Source organism: Dreissena polymorpha, chromosome 9 (genome assembly GCF_020536995.1).
Source record: "Dreissena polymorpha isolate Duluth1 chromosome 9, UMN_Dpol_1.0, whole genome shotgun sequence".
NCBI classification, from domain to species: Eukaryota; Metazoa; Mollusca; class Bivalvia; order Myida; family Dreissenidae; genus Dreissena; species Dreissena polymorpha.
Window position 1 is genome coordinate 9,595,185 of NC_068363.1, and position 15,703 is coordinate 9,610,887.

Here is a 15,703-nt window from a genome sequence, read left to right on the forward strand (position 1 = left end):
CACATCTTGTAGAAATGTACACTTTTCAATTAATGCGTGTTTAATGAACATTTACAAAAATGTAAAAAAAATCATCGGGATCAAAAGTGTACATATATTTGCAGTGCCAAACACTGCATAAATCACAAGCAACGTCAAAAACTTCAACACAATTTACCCATTTATGCCTAGTGGACTCTCCCATTCTTCTAAATTGGATCAATTTATTTCCAAAATAAGGAATGTCTATTATATTTATTTCTATATTTCGAATATTTCCTACAGAAATTCCTTTTAGCAAAAGCGCAGAGCCTGGTGAGACGCCGCATCATGCGGCGTCTCATCTGGGTCTACGTGTTTGCCAAGGCCTTTTTTTCTAGACGCTAGGCATAAATGGGTTAATATGTGTGCTACGTGATACCATAAGTATCTCATTTTAAACGATTGTTCATGTTCGAAGAGGTATTGAAAAGTGTTACAATTTCGTTTTTAGGTATATACATTGATGTTCATTAGAAAAGCCTTTTTGCTATTAAATTAAAAAGTTTATTATCACAAAAGTTTATGTATTTCTGAATCACCCTTGATCGATGTGGTAGTAACTGTGTAATAGTTATGAAGTAGAAGAATTAATATTACTTTTATGTGTGTTAGTAGCATAAGTAATTAGAAGAATAATGACCTTTTCAAGTGTTCTGTCAATACTATCGTTCCTTTTTTGCGTTTATTGACAAGTGATTTCAAACATTTTGGTTTCTTATTACACCATTGATATGTTTATTGTCCCCTACCGGTGAAACCGGAGGGGACTTATAGTTTGCGCTCTGTGTGTAAGTCTGCCTGTCTGTCTGTCAATCAGTCAGTCCGTCACACTTTTCTGAATCCTGCGATAACTTTAAACGCTCTTCATATTTTTTCATGAAACTTGAAACATGGACATATGGCAATATGGAGATTATGCACGTCAATTCATTTTGTTTCTACGTAAAAAATTGTGGTTGCTATGGCAACAAATAAAAAAAATACTGAAAAGGGTGGAGCTTCACCGGTAGGGGACAATATTGCTTGGCAATCTCTTGTTAATAGTATATTTCTATTAACATTCGTTTTGCATCTAAATGTGAATGTGTTTCTAGTTAGTGTAGCAATGGATTAAAGACCTCGTAAATCTTTCTTGCGTTAGTATTCCATTTTTTTCTAGCTGTGTTTTAATCTACGTGCTTTGAGACTGACCGGCAGAGACGGGATAATGATAGCACTCATTAACGTACAAAGTATGTACAAAACACCAATATGCTTGTGCACAATTAACTAGCCTTCTTCATGCGTTTACGTTTGATCGGAGTTAGTTCTGTTGTTTTTCATCGACTAACAATAGCCGGTGACATAATTAGTCGACAAATAGTTTGGACTTTAATAGTCATTAATGATTTAGGTGAAATTTATTTCTGATGGTCCACTTTACATATTGCATAAAACAAATTGTCCAGAAGCATTTGATTAACTTGCCGTTGCAATATGCCTTGAAGCATGTTTTGTGCGTCTTGATTTCGTATTGTTGAACTGTCCAGTTTATTGCGTAAACAAGAATTACTAGTGGAATAACTATTACAATGTCTGGTAAAAACTTATAGTCAAATTGTATCACCAAGTGTAATCAAATTCATTTTGGTTTTGAGTCTATGCAGTACAAACATTAATGGGTTATAAACAATGATAGATCAAAAATACAAAATACAAAAATAATCTTCATCTGTTTGAAATACACCTTCAGTATTCGCCATTGTATATCAGAGTTTATTTACAGGTCCTACCGGCCTTTATTTGCCATTAGTCACATACATCTCCTTAAGTACCTGAAATAATTCAATCGTCATTTCGTAAACAACCATAAGCCTTATGTGCGCGATTCTTAGCGTGGTTTAGAGTCCGGAAGCGGTATTTCGCGACCCCGGTACATCTTGGGGTTGGATGGGTCCAGGGTGTTGTTCTTTTCTCGATCTATTGCGCGCACCATAATTATGGCGGACATGACAGCCAAAAGCTGAAAAAATACAGGAATAATTCAATGTGTGACACATTATGTCAGTCACTAGCAATGACGCCCATCTGAAGAGTAAATGAGAAAATTATTGAAAATCGTTTATCTGACACTTAGTAAATTTACCATAAACGTGTTTTCCAAATTCGTTTTTTGCTTGTTGAAAAGCATAAGATTTAAATTTCAGTACATTTGAATCATAAGTGGCCGCAAATAAGTTCTGGGTAATGAATCACAAAAATAATCAACAACTTGATTAAAATCACAATAATATGGATGTGCTTAAATAAGGAAACACTACCTCTGTAACCATGACAATGACGAGGATGACAATAGCCCCAGTGGAGACGTCTGTAGCCAGCTGACGGAACGCCTCATAGCAGCCCTAGAAATGTAGAGCACAGTCAGATTATGAAACAGGCTAGTTGCGATCGGTGTTTACTGGTTATAAGTTGGCGTGTATGTGTCTCAGACACGATCGACAGGCCTAGATGTGGCTTGTTTAAAATAGCATGGATTACTGCTGTATAACTTGTTAAAGGGGCCTTTTCACGTTTTGGTAAATTGAAAAACAAAAAACAATTGTTTCAGTTTCGCAAATTTTCGTTGTAGTTTAGTCCAACTTGTTGACGCTCTCAAATATTAAGCTACTTTTTATATAGGTAATATTTGGAAAGAATTTAGCCCATATAAAAAGTATCTCTAAATTCTTTGCGCGTCTTATAAATGAGACTACGTTGTAGTTATGATATTTGTGAGGATACAGCAATAATGAACATTTACCATTCTCTTAAATATCCATTATATGGATAGTGGTCTGAGCTATAGAATTTTACTCCAGAGCTCTGGACAGCGTTCAGTGGTTCGAGTCCAGTTGAGGGTTACTTTTTCTTTCTTTAATTTTATTCTTGTTTTTTACTAGATCCAATATTAACATTTTATCAACATAAAGCATTTAATGACAAACTTCAATACATGCCAAAATCTGTGAACATATCCCTTTAAATGTGTATGAAGGCATTATAATTATATGCAGAATATTTGCTTCAATCAGAATAACCTCTTAATAGGTTAAAGAGCTATAGAATAAAGAATTACATCGCCGTACCCTGGGTCTCACTAGTGGGGCTTGTTGAGCGACGGTGCACGCTAGATTCTGTCCGAACTTGTAGTTGTCGAGAGTTGCCTCCCGGCAGCACGAGTACGGAATGGTGTTGGGTCCCCTCATCCCCACGTTGATCCAATAGTTGGTTCTCAGCAGCTGGAAGTCGTTCGCGAAAGGTGAAACGGGACTTACGCCGCAACAGTCCATCTGTAGAAAAGAAAACCGGTATTATTGACATGCATGATGTACCTTTAAGTTGAATAGGTCCATGGTTATTCTTCACATTACCAGTCAAAGTGTGATTGCTTCACGTTTTAAGACGCATACTCCGCTTTAAGCAAATAAGCTGTGTACATGTATATTTTTGCGCAAAACAAGTGCGAGACTGAACAAAATGTTTATTTACAAAGCGTGAAAATAACTTATTCCGTACCACGATGAAGAGCGTGTTCAGACCCTGCGACACAGTGTCGTCTGCTCCCTGGATGCCGTTGTAACGCTGGAATATCTGACTCATTTGGGGCTGGAACATGTTGTTAGTCTGAAATAGTTGTAACATGTGAACAACCCGGGAATGTGTATTTCCAAGCAATTTATTACGCAAAATGCAATAAAACTGGGCTGATTCTGACAGTTGTGTCCAATTTATTTTTGACTTTGCATCGAAATGATGTAAAAGATAGTTTTAAATGGAAAGGCTTTCGTGAAATAAAACAGCTTCATATTTTCTCAAACTAAGCAGTATGCATCTGTGGTTTTAAACCTGACTATCTAATCAAAACGACATTTTCTTACATTGACATACTATATCTGGCGTGTGCATATTTTCTTCGCTGGCGTTGCTTATACAAATGACATCAATATAACTACTAATAAGGCAGTTATTAATAATCGAACATCAATGCCACCGTCGCGTTCCGTTGTCTACTACGTTTTTATAAAATGACCTCGGGGTGTTGAATTAATTAGGTCAAATCAATTGAAACTGATGGTAATTAATGATTTCCTGTCATCTAAATAGTTTAACGTTGGCACAGTTACCGTGTAATGCAACTGTCTGTCAAAAATGATTAATTAACGATTACACAAATGATATAGCGAGCTTCACTGAAATGTCTCTAAAGAACGTACGCTATGTATTTATTTATTTTATTTTCGCCTTTAAGTACAAATGTAGTCCCAAGTACAACATGTCGGTCTGCGTACCAATCACGTGTGTGTATCTATGTCTAGTGAACAGGCGATGAATGAATGTGGGCACATGGTGGATTTCACCGAGAATGAATATTTTGTTCAACCATTTAATATAACATTGAAATTCCAAAGACCAATACACTTAAAAAATACCTTTACAAAATTCAAAGATTATATATTCGTCCAGATTAGCACTATATCAGAACTTTATCTTTACTAATAAAGAGAAACACTAATATGATTCATGAGTAAACATAAGTTGATTTTATAAAAGAAGGGTATATATTAACACACATTTATATGTGTTAACGTTTTTCTTTATGTTTGCATCAAATCAATGTAAGATGTTTACATTTGACCAAACTTCAACAAGTATAAAGTATCTTTGCTGAAATATTTTTACCATTTTACTGAAATGGTTGTTGTTTTATTGAGATTTTTATTAAGGGTGATACATCGTTGAATAAATGGTTTTACAGCTTTCAATAAACTTACTATATTTTAAATGATGGATTATCATTACAAACAAAATAGTTATTCTTAAGAATAAATCTGTTTGTATGATAGTGATACATGTGTACGTTATCAGCCGACTTTTGTTTTATAGACTACCCCTTTAAGACTGTGAGCCGTTAGATTATTGCGGTTGACATAATTCTGTTGATCACCATTTTGAGCTGTTTCAACACATTTAATCATACGATTTCCAATAAAATAATTATAAAAAAATAACACATGTATATGATGTCCAATTGAAGTTAACTTCTTATTAAAGAAAGGCACTGTATTGGAAAGACAAACATGTAGACTTATTGGCGAACTAAAGTAGCTATCAGGTGGATAGGAACATGAACGCGCGGACGTATAAACGGACGATCTGACACACTTACCATGAACGCGCGGACAAATGAACAAACGATCTGACACACTTACCCCGTAGACGAACCTGCACCAAACTGCGAGGAGGGCCACCTCGATAATCAGCAGAATAATAAGGACAATCACATACTGGAACAGAAAAGGCACTGACGTTTACGCCCAACTTGTTTTTATTGAAAAAGTTCATATCTGTAAAATTGCGTTTAGTAAATGATTATAGAATAATTAAAATTGCTCAACCGCGGTAAATGAAACTCAAGATAGATTTTTTATATCAAACATTTGTTTTGTTTTCAGGGCGAGAGGCATGCACACGAACAGACCAATTTATTTTACACCACTGCATTCTAATGTACTGTACAACGTTTACGTGATATTGTTAACACGAGATTTATTAAACGCAGTGATTCGAAATAACCTTTATCAACGAATTTTGTGTTAGAACGTTTTTTATGTTAATGGACTCATAATTCGGTTATCTGAAGATTTCATTTATTACCTGATGTGAACAGTTTAACTGCAATACATATATTTTAGGCTTTTATTGCATGTACTAGTATCACATACCAGTAGCTGTAATATCCCGCGGATCATAAACATTGCTTAACCCATTTATGCCTAGCGTCTAGAAAAATATACTAGACATCCCTAATTTTGGAAATAAGTTGATCTAATTTAGAAGGATGGGAGATTCCAATAGGCATAATCGGTTAAAATGCACAAATGCATGGGTAAAATGTCTTTTTCAGCCAATATAAGTGTCGTTCTACCGTCGATCCGAAACCTACAACTGCAAAGCCCAAGCTGTCTTTCAAACAAATTGAACTTCGTTACCATAACTAGCATCCATTTCTTCCTAGCACACGCCCCTATTCCTCCGTCGAGGGCGAGAATCAACGTGAACACGCCGACGATGATGATCACGACCGACAACGCCACTATGACATCTCCGACGTTGAGTCCGCCAACATCAGTCTGACGTAACATCTGGATGACGCTGTTGTCGCCCACTCTGCCCGTTCGCACTACGGCGCCGACAACTATCAAGGCGATTCCAAGGAGCTGTCCGGTTGTGTAGAATGAAGAGAAAGTGTTTTGAGTCAACATGTTCGTAAAGGCGTGCCATTTACATTTATGTTTTATAGTTTTACCATTAATAATTTAAACTGTTCTATAAATATCAGACTTCGGAAAAGTAAAAACAACATAAGTTTATATCACAAAAACAATTGTTGATATTATAATTCCGACTATAAAAGTATTTCCATTTTCATATAAAACATGTTTGGTTATCTATATTTAAGCCAAAGTCTGCCGATAATATAACTCTTTTTTTTAAATTATTTAGTTCTTATTGAAGTAATGGCGTTTATTTCATTAAAACTATTAGCTGCGCTTTAGGAAAACAGGGATTAATGCATGCGGACTGCACGGGCTAATCTGGGACGACATTTTACGGACATGCATTATGCCCAGTTTTCTCAGAACGCGACTCAATTATTTTTTATTTATTTTTATATTTTCCTTTAACAAAATACCACATTATCGACTGTAAATTTTATACGATTCCATCATAACATGTGCTGCTATTAAAAATTAGGTGGTTTGAAATTATTGATCAAGCAGAATAAACGTATAAACCATGGATGTGCATTTGATAGTAGTAAGTGAGCTTACTTACAGCGAACCAGATGTTGACAATGATGAGGAAACACTGTCCCATTCTGGCCCCGGCCCCGAAATTGTTCACACCCATCTTGCAACCTGTCAGCAGGAAACAAATACATATACACATATTAGAAATATATTTTCCACTTGTCATGTGTGGCACATCTGCTGAAAAGTATTTTCGCCAAGGCTCGTGGTTCAGATTTTCTAAGCCTTGCAAATTTATGTAGGATCATAAATTTTATCCCATTTCTCGAAATATTAAAAATCGATATATTATTTTTTCACATGTGACACCTTTATTTTATTAATGATGTTTTGTTTTCTTTTAAAGAACATCCATATTTTGATATTCACTTTAATAACATGCGCCTATTGTTCTCATGTAACCATGTCAAAAGCCAAAATCATTTTTTACACCAAAAACGTGTTGACTAAAAATCCAGTTTTAGCATGTTTGTGTGATGAATATTAATTGGGAAAAATATTGATTCTACAAATATAAATAAAAACCTATGAAACACACTGTAAACATGCTTTTTTCTAGACAAAAAGTACTATTTAATATTATATTTGCTAATACCACGCCTGTTTTTTTTTTATGCAAAAATTACCAACAATTTAACATAAGTTCATGTCTTTCACGATTTGTCAATTCAGACGCTAGGCGTAAATAATAATAAACTAAAACTATGTTGTGCAAAACTTTCAACAAAAAATTGCTCGTAAATTATAAAACGCTCAAAATCATAAAACTGTGTTTACACCAAATATAAAGGCGACTAACCTTATTGACTTATTTATTTAAATGTTTCTTACTTTTTATTTGTATACGTAAGTACAATATATGTTCCATATGGGGGTTTTAATATAATTATGACATAGCAACACACCTACTTTTCTTTAAAAAAAAAAGACATCGCTATCAAATGAAAGATTTGTTCTTTTCAGCAATGTAAAAACTTCGATTGTCGTTTCTGGCTTATCTGAAAATAGTATTTTCACAAATTAGTATCAAAGCTAAACAAAGAAAACCCTTAAATAATAAATGCTGTTATTTTGTCATGGTTTGCGAGGTTATATCTCGATATAACCTTTTCGTCGCATTTAAAATTTAAGGGTGAAAAAAACGCATAGCATGCTTACCAGATGAGCTCTATCCGTAAAATGTCAACACAAAATGAATAAAAAATCACTTACAACGAAACTAAATTTGATGATCGTTAATTCTCTGAATAATTATAGGTGTGGTTGTGGTCACATTCATCAAGCCGCATCCCGCGTTTAAATCGGGGTAAACAGCCCCGGGGTGGTGATCGAACTGAAGTCATAGACCTGGAATGTGAGTGAGGCCCCGTTCTACGGCCGAGTAAATTGGAGACCTTTACATACGACCATGTGTGTGAGTGTGTGTGTGTGTGTGTGTGTGTGTGTGTGTGTGTGTGTGTGTGTGTGTGTGTGTGTGTGTGTGTGTGTGTGTGTGTGTGTGTGTGTGTGTGTGTGTGTGTGTGTGTGTGTGTGTGTGTGTGTGTGTGTGTGTGTGTGTGTGTGTGTGTGTGTGTGTGTGTGTGTGTGTGTGTGTGTGTGTGTGTGTGTGTGTGTGTGTGTGTGTGTGTGTGTGTGTGTGTGTGGTGTGTGTGTGTGTGTGTGTGTGTGTGTGTGTGTGTGTGTGTGTGTGTGTGTGTGTGTGTGTGTGTGTGTGTGTGTGTGTGTGTGTGTGTGTGTGTGTGTGTGTGTGTGTGTGTGTGTGTGTGTGTGTGTGTGTGTGTGTGTGTGTGTGTGTGTGTGTGTGTGTGTGTGTGTGTGTGTGTGTGTGTGTGTGTGTGTGTGTGTGTGTGTGTGTGTGTGTGTGTGTGTGCAAGTCTTTAGGTGCATTAGCGTGTGTGTTGTTCTGACAAATATGTAGCGAAACGGTATCAGTATAATAGGAACGTTTGTCTTCTGTTTTCAATAAAATTGGGAAATATTATGCAATAAATTGCAAAAAATAAAATCTCCGAAACAACCTTATCATGAGACAAATCAAATTTAGTTAAATGTAGTTCCACATTCGTTCATGTTGCAATATGTTGGATACTTTCCCAGATTTATGATGAATTTTTTGCCTTCAACTCATGAAAATATTACGGAAAATCTGATTTTTGGATAAAAACGGGTAACTTTATGGAGATCACGCCAGTAATGCAAAGTACTGAATTTACATTTTTCGTATTGATAACAAATCACTTTTTGCCGCAGTGTAAATAGATATAACCAAAATGGTTTATATGTGTATACCAACAGATATAAGCATCGTGAGGCGTCTTGCGTTAACTGAATAGTTCCGCTGTGTGTACCCGTCTTATGTCCTCATTTTCAAAATACGGACGCATACTGTAGCAATTTTCATTAATGCAAGTGATATATTACTTAGCTTATTTAAATTAATTTAAGGATATTCGCGTGTGAAATATCAATAATCGTAACCGGTTTGCAACAAACGGCCATGTTCGACTCACATTCATATTGTCAATATTTGTTGTTTTTTTAGTTTTTTTCACGCATGTATGTACAGTTGCTTCAAATACAACGGAAGACATTTACTTAATAACTAAATAGCCTGAATGCACGGAAAATTTTTGGGAGCACACGATTTCTCTACCGTTCTCTAACAGTTTTCGTGTTCATTCTGAAAAGCGCGTCATTGTTGAAGAAGAGAGGGATGCATGGATTTTCGAGAAGTATTCCTGTAAAATTCGCATCTGTTTTGATAGAACATGTCAATTTTGCTACCTTGTGCATTTAACAATATCAATCGGATAATAACTTTGTTTTTGATGAAAATCACGCTACTATGCAGCTCAGTACCTTCCGGGCCTCCACCGGACGTTTACCGCTATGATGGATGATTATCATCCGAAAGGCACGCTTCATCCGAGAGGTCATGGCTAAAAATGTAACCCTTTAACATTAAGTTAGCAAATAAGGCAAATAACACACATTTTCATTATCAATATATTGAAGCTGCACCTAATATTTGGTACATACCTGAAATAACAGTGCAAAAAGATCGTTTATACACGCACTTGACCTTGGACGAACTTGGAAACCTTTCAGAATCAAAACTTACTAGTACATGTATTATGACATAAATAATGGCAGTTAGCAATAGTATTTTACATGTAATCTAATTACGCCATCGACATAGCATTAACTTAATTAACTACTAGGAAGTGCAAGTTTCCGTGCGTTAACACTTATGAGAATCGTATTTATCAACTGCCTATAATTATATACATGTACATACCACAAAATATCGGAAATATGATTTTTTTATCGCTGGTAATGACAAACAAATAAATCGTTATTCACACTTGCTTGTGAAATGCGGTCATAGCCGACCAACCATAATTGTGTGTGAATGAAATTGCATTTTATGTTTTTATGAAATCAAATGTTCGATTCTCTATAATGTAAAAAAAAAATTAATCATTAAGAAGTTAACCCAATTATTAAGAAAATAATCTTAAATACAGGAAACAAATACTTAAAAAATGTGTATTTTTCTTGACAAACTCGGTATACATGCCATGTATCCAAGAGAAAGACTTCCATGTACGCGCTCGTTGGGATTGTTCTTTTGATATATAAAACAAAAGTAAAGGCTTTAACGGCACATTTGGTCATGGACTAGGACTAAACGCTTCTGAAACATGCAACAGCGCATTGAAGAGGGGAATAAACAAGCAAGTTACAACTTAAATTACATCTTTCCTTCAACAGGTGCTTATGATGTTAGATCAAACTCTAATTATATCGCACACAGCGTGTTAAAAAACGTTGTTAGAACATGGCAAGTTTCCTTAAACATAGGATCAGCAACCCTTACAGTGAGCTTCGAGATTTCAATGTCAGATAAGATCTGATGGACGTGTTCTGTTAGGACTAGTCGTTGTTTCACATCGTTACCGACTTATAACAACGGTCTTTTTTTTAAGGGCGAGAACGCGAAAACATGATATGAAGGAGCGAATTCATGGTGCGATAACACGAGATCACGGTGCGTGAACGCGAGATCATGATGCAAGATCGCGTTAATTTAATCGCAATTTCTCATCGTAATCTCGTGACTTCACATTGTGTTTTTGCTTTCTCTTTGTTGCTTGTTAAACGGTCTGAATACGAGAATACGATGTGATATAAAATCTTAATACCGCGATCTCGAATCGTATTCTTGCACCTTCGCATCGTTATTTCGCATCATAGCATCGTGATTTTTCACTATTTACCTTTGAATAACAAGGGCGAAAACACGAAATTACAATGCAAACACAAGAAATTACGATTCGACGTTGCAAAATCACAATTTGAGTTTACGAGAATACGACGCGATTTAGCGGAATATCGATGCGAGATTACGATACTACTATCGCGATCTCGCATCGTGTCAAAGTGATTCCACTGAGAATATGACTCGAACAACAGACCAGGATATTTACTTCGCAATCTCCTTCAGGTTGCATATGCACTGATAGGTAAAAAAGATAACAACAAACTAATACCCTCATAGACATTGCCGACGCTCAAACACGGTGTACCTAATGTGTGATACATCAGACTGGATCCATTGAGCAAAAAGTTAACATTTGTTTATTGTGAATTCCCAAAGTCCATATAATAAATCAGTCTGTGACGAGTCCATTTGTGTAAAAAGGCATGAATATGGACCCAGCAATTAGATAAAACATATATAATTATTTTACAATATTCACCTGCGGAAGTCATATCTTGTAGGTTTTAGCGTCCACATGTGCGCGATGACAAATCTTCAGGTGCAAACATTAGGAAGACGCGTTACATGTCAACCTCAATGTTAAACGTAATAATTAAAGAAATTAATGGCGCTGATGTAATGAAAAAAATAGAGCACATGAGCTGAGCTTTGTGAACTTCACTTTGTTGTCCAATCAGATTCGTTGTTCAACATGTAAGTGAATTGAACCCCACAGTTGGGTTGCCGGCAAAATGCGCTGCAACAGAAAATTCTGGTCGTCACTAGACGTGTTTTAATATTTTTAGGGAGATTTCACTGGGACGAAATATGAACAATGAGAACTACTTTTCAGTTTCACGAAAAAACAAATCTCATCGGCTTATCGTTATGATACAAAATTGAAGTTTTACGATTTGAAAACAATTTAATTCAATGTGGTCTTAAATCGGTCATAGAATAGGACGCAATATTGATCGTCATTACACGCCATGCACGTTTGAAGTTCGCATTAGAAGGGATTGTGTGATCCATAAAACGCTAGAACGGCTTAAATGAGTATGCTAGTTAGTAAAAACATCGAGAGTGTGATACCAAACACCGGACGAACATCCTGCCTAACACATCTTTCGGCGCCTTTCCATGGCCCACGTGACCCGTCAACAGAAGACACCGGAAACAGTACGAATCTGACATCTTTGTAGTGGTACGAAGTCTCCTACCGAAGATCACGTTTTCAAAAGACGTAAGAATCAAACCGAAACTTCAAGTTGGATTTAATTCAAGTTATTTAAAAGAAAACGTTTGCATATTTTTTAGAAACTACACATAGTGTTTTATGGATATTAAACCTAGACTCTTTCATGCAACGTGCCTGGATATATGAAATAAACATGGAGAATTATTTCCCTCCATCTAAATGATTTAAACTCTACAAAATATTATAAGCAAAATAAGAAACATTATTATAAGAAAAATGAGAACATGGCTCCTTTTCGTTCTTCTGTTACACTGCGTAACAGAAGTGCATTCAATGATCGAGCACATACCGCTCCCAGACCGGTTACAGGAGTGCTTTGCTCGCTACGCGCACCGGACGTCCATCGTGGAGACGGTCGGGGAGTCCATTTCCGCCTCCTGTGTCGGTCAGTACACGTGGACCGCTGCGAGGGAACATGTGATACCGGGGTTCAACATCTCCCGAGAGGTACGCGATCCCGATTATTCCAAATCAATCTCTATCATATTTGTACAATCGCATATTTCATGTTTTGTAGACCATTGAATTTTATGTCACATATATGAGCCGCGTTCTGAGAAAACTGGGCTTAATGCATGTGCGTAAAGTGTCGTCCCAGATTAGCATGTGCATTCCGCACAGGCTAATCAGGGACGACACTTTCCGCTTAAATGGTATTTTTAGTTTCAATGAAGTCCCTCCTTACCGAAAATCTAGTTGAGGCGGAAAGTTTCGTCCCTGATTAACCTGTGCGGACTGCACAGGCTAATCTGGGACGACACTTTACGCACATGCATTAAGCCCAGTTTTCTCAGTACTAGGCTTATATAATGAGAGTGACTGTTTCGTCATCATGTACGGAGCACCGTTAGTGCAGATAGTTACTGCATGAATGTATGTGCAATAATTTGGAAAATTCATGCATGTGTTACGTGAACACTTACTACCGATAAAAGAACATTTGCGTACAGTTTTTGACATGATTTTTCTTATAACATTGAGTTATTCACTGTCCGAAGACAAATCCAACTTCCTTACTTAAATTTCATGCACGAGTCCCATTAAAAACTTAAAGCAGTAATGTGAGTAAATGTATGTACCAGAAAAGGTCGTTTGGAGGAAAATAAGTTCCTTATCCACAAATCGTAATCATTTATTGATGGACCATATTTCTGTGTATACTAATTACTGTTTAAAAACAAATTCGCTATTGTTATCCCCACGCTTTTTGAAAAAAAGGTGGGGATATTGTGGTGATCTCCGCCGTCCGTCCGTCCGTCTGTCCGTCCGTCTGTCCGTCCGTCTGTCCGTCCGTCCTGGCCACTATCTCCTCCTACACTAAAAGCACTAGAACCTTGAAATTTACACACATGGTAGCTATGAGCATATGTGCGACGGTGCACTATTTGGAATTTTGATCTGACCCCTGGGTCAAAAGTTATAGGGGTTGGGGTGGGGCCGCGTCAGAAATTATCACTCATTTTTTTAGGTTATTTTACATTTACTTCTTTATTTCTACACCGATTCACTTCAAATTGATACTGGACCTCACCTATGACAATACGGTCAATCTCAACCATGCATGGCCCCATTCCCAACCCTGGGGCGCCCCGCCCACATAGGCCACACCCACCAAAAATTTCCATTTACTATAATTTTTTCATTTCTACACGGATTCACTTCAAATTGATACTGAACTTTTGTTATGACATTAGGGTCAATCTCAACTATGCATGGCCCCAATCCCAACCCTGGGGCGCCCGCCCACATAGGCCACACCCACCAAAAAAATCCATTTACTATAAAAAAAATTTAGGTTATTTTACATTAACTTCTTCATTTCTACACTGATTCACTTCAAATTGATACTGAACCTCTCTTATGACAAAACGGTCAAACTCAACTATGCATGGCCCCGTTGCCAACCCTGGGGCGCCACGCCCACATAGACCACACCCGCCCAAAATTGCCTTTTACTATAATTTCTTCATTAATACACTGATTCACTTCAAATTGATACTGAACCTCTCTTATGACAATACGGTCAATCTCAACTATGCATGGCCCCATTACCAACCCTGGGGCACCCCGCCCACATAGGCCACACCCTCCCAAAATTGCCTTTTACTATAACTTCTTTATTTTTACACCCATTCACTTCTAATTGATACTGAACTTCTCTTATGACAATACTCAGTGCTCCAGCCAGCTTTTCAAAATAGAGGGGAGCTTCCCCAAAAAGGGCACATTTCACGCGTAATTTTGGAAAATAGGGCATTTGGTTATAAATATACTTTAGTATATACTTTGGTTATACTATATACTTATTAATTGTAAACACTTGTGCATTGGATGACTTCACCAATTGTATGCTGTTCCTCATTGGCGCTAAAACAACTTAATAGCCAATTTCCTAACCGCTATGGGCTAGCATCCGACTACACACATTAGAGATATGTAGATATTATATTTCTTTCCGGTGTGTGTGTGTGGGGGGGGGGGGGAATTTTGATGTTTTTTTTATCACCTATCATCATTGAACTGCATGTTAATCTTTCAGGTTCCAGTTTCAGAATCAGTCAGTGGCCTTTTAGAAGAAAATGAAATGAAGAAAACATTAAATTAATTCAGGGGTTTCACTGGGTCAAAAAAACGTTGTGACTGTCACTACTTAAATTTGTTGCTTTAAATAACTTTGAGCCAATGTTTGTCCACAATAATATTAATTAAAACAAAAACCTATATTGACAAATTTAAAGTCTAAACAATGATCAATGTCACTATTGAGTAGCATCCAGTCTGGAGATTAAAATGAAACATTGTTATTGTTAATAATAGGATATATTTATTTCACAACACGTTATTTCAACTAATGTCAACAACGTAGACCGTTTCGTTAGGTCGCGAAAATATATGAAAATATCAACATTACATTTTACTTGCAGAGTGATAAATCCTCCTTCCAAACAAGTTCATTATTTGTTGAATTAACAACTATCTGCCCCTATTCATGTCAAAATTCATCATGATTGGGGACAGACAGTGTTTTAAAGTTCAGAAATAAAATCCAAACACAAATATGTTTTTCATGCGGTAATTTCGGACTTAAAATGAACCGCATATTCGCATTAAAAAAAGTGATTAATTTTCAAATGTTAATAGGTATTTTGAATTAAAAATCACTATTTTTGCAAACAAATTATAGCCAAAGAATTCAGAAGTTAAAAAAAATCAATAGTGCTGAGTTTGATTTCATTCGAGTGTGATTGTGCCTAACCAAGCGTGACCTCAGAGATAATCTTTCACAGCATGTTACTATCGTCTGCAACAAAAGGCTAATTAGTGATC

The 15,703-nt window shown here is 36.4% G+C and overlaps 2 protein-coding genes across 2 annotated transcripts in view; one reads left to right on the forward strand and one right to left on the reverse strand.

Moving 5' to 3' along the window:
• Positions 1-1,399: 1,399 nt before the first annotated feature.
• Positions 1,400-3,646, reverse strand: LOC127846590 (uncharacterized). Its single transcript, XM_052378028.1, has 4 exons — positions 3,559-3,646; positions 3,129-3,332; positions 2,322-2,405; positions 1,400-2,023 (listed from the first exon to the last, which is right to left on the reverse strand). Exons 1-4 carry the CDS (start codon positions 3,640-3,642, stop codon positions 1,892-1,894), a joined length of 504 nt encoding a protein of 167 aa, XP_052233988.1. The 5' UTR covers positions 3,643-3,646; the 3' UTR covers positions 1,400-1,891.
• An 8,462-nt stretch (positions 3,647-12,108) lies between these two features.
• LOC127844754 (uncharacterized) overlaps positions 12,109-15,703 on the forward strand; it is a 33,122-nt gene continuing 29,527 nt past the window's right edge. The window contains exon 1 of the mRNA XM_052375213.1: positions 12,109-12,823. Within this exon, the coding sequence (XP_052231173.1) occupies positions 12,593-12,823 (231 nt within the window). The 5' untranslated portion in view covers positions 12,109-12,592. The remainder of the gene's footprint in view (positions 12,824-15,703) is intronic.

Bases quoted from the DNA above. Each gene is read 5' to 3' on its own strand.
- LOC127846590 (XM_052378028.1), bottom strand. From the start codon at position 3,642: ATGAGTCAGATATTCCAGCGTTACAACGGCATCCAGGGAGCAGACGAC. The intron at 3,333-3,558 runs GTACGGAATAAG...TCTTTTCTACAG, and splicing joins TGAACACGCTCTTCATCGTG to ATGGACTGTTGCGGCGTAAG. The intron at 2,406-3,128 runs GTACGGCGATGT...CTACATTTCTAG, and splicing joins CCCCACTAGTGAGACCCAGG to GGCTGCTATGAGGCGTTCCG.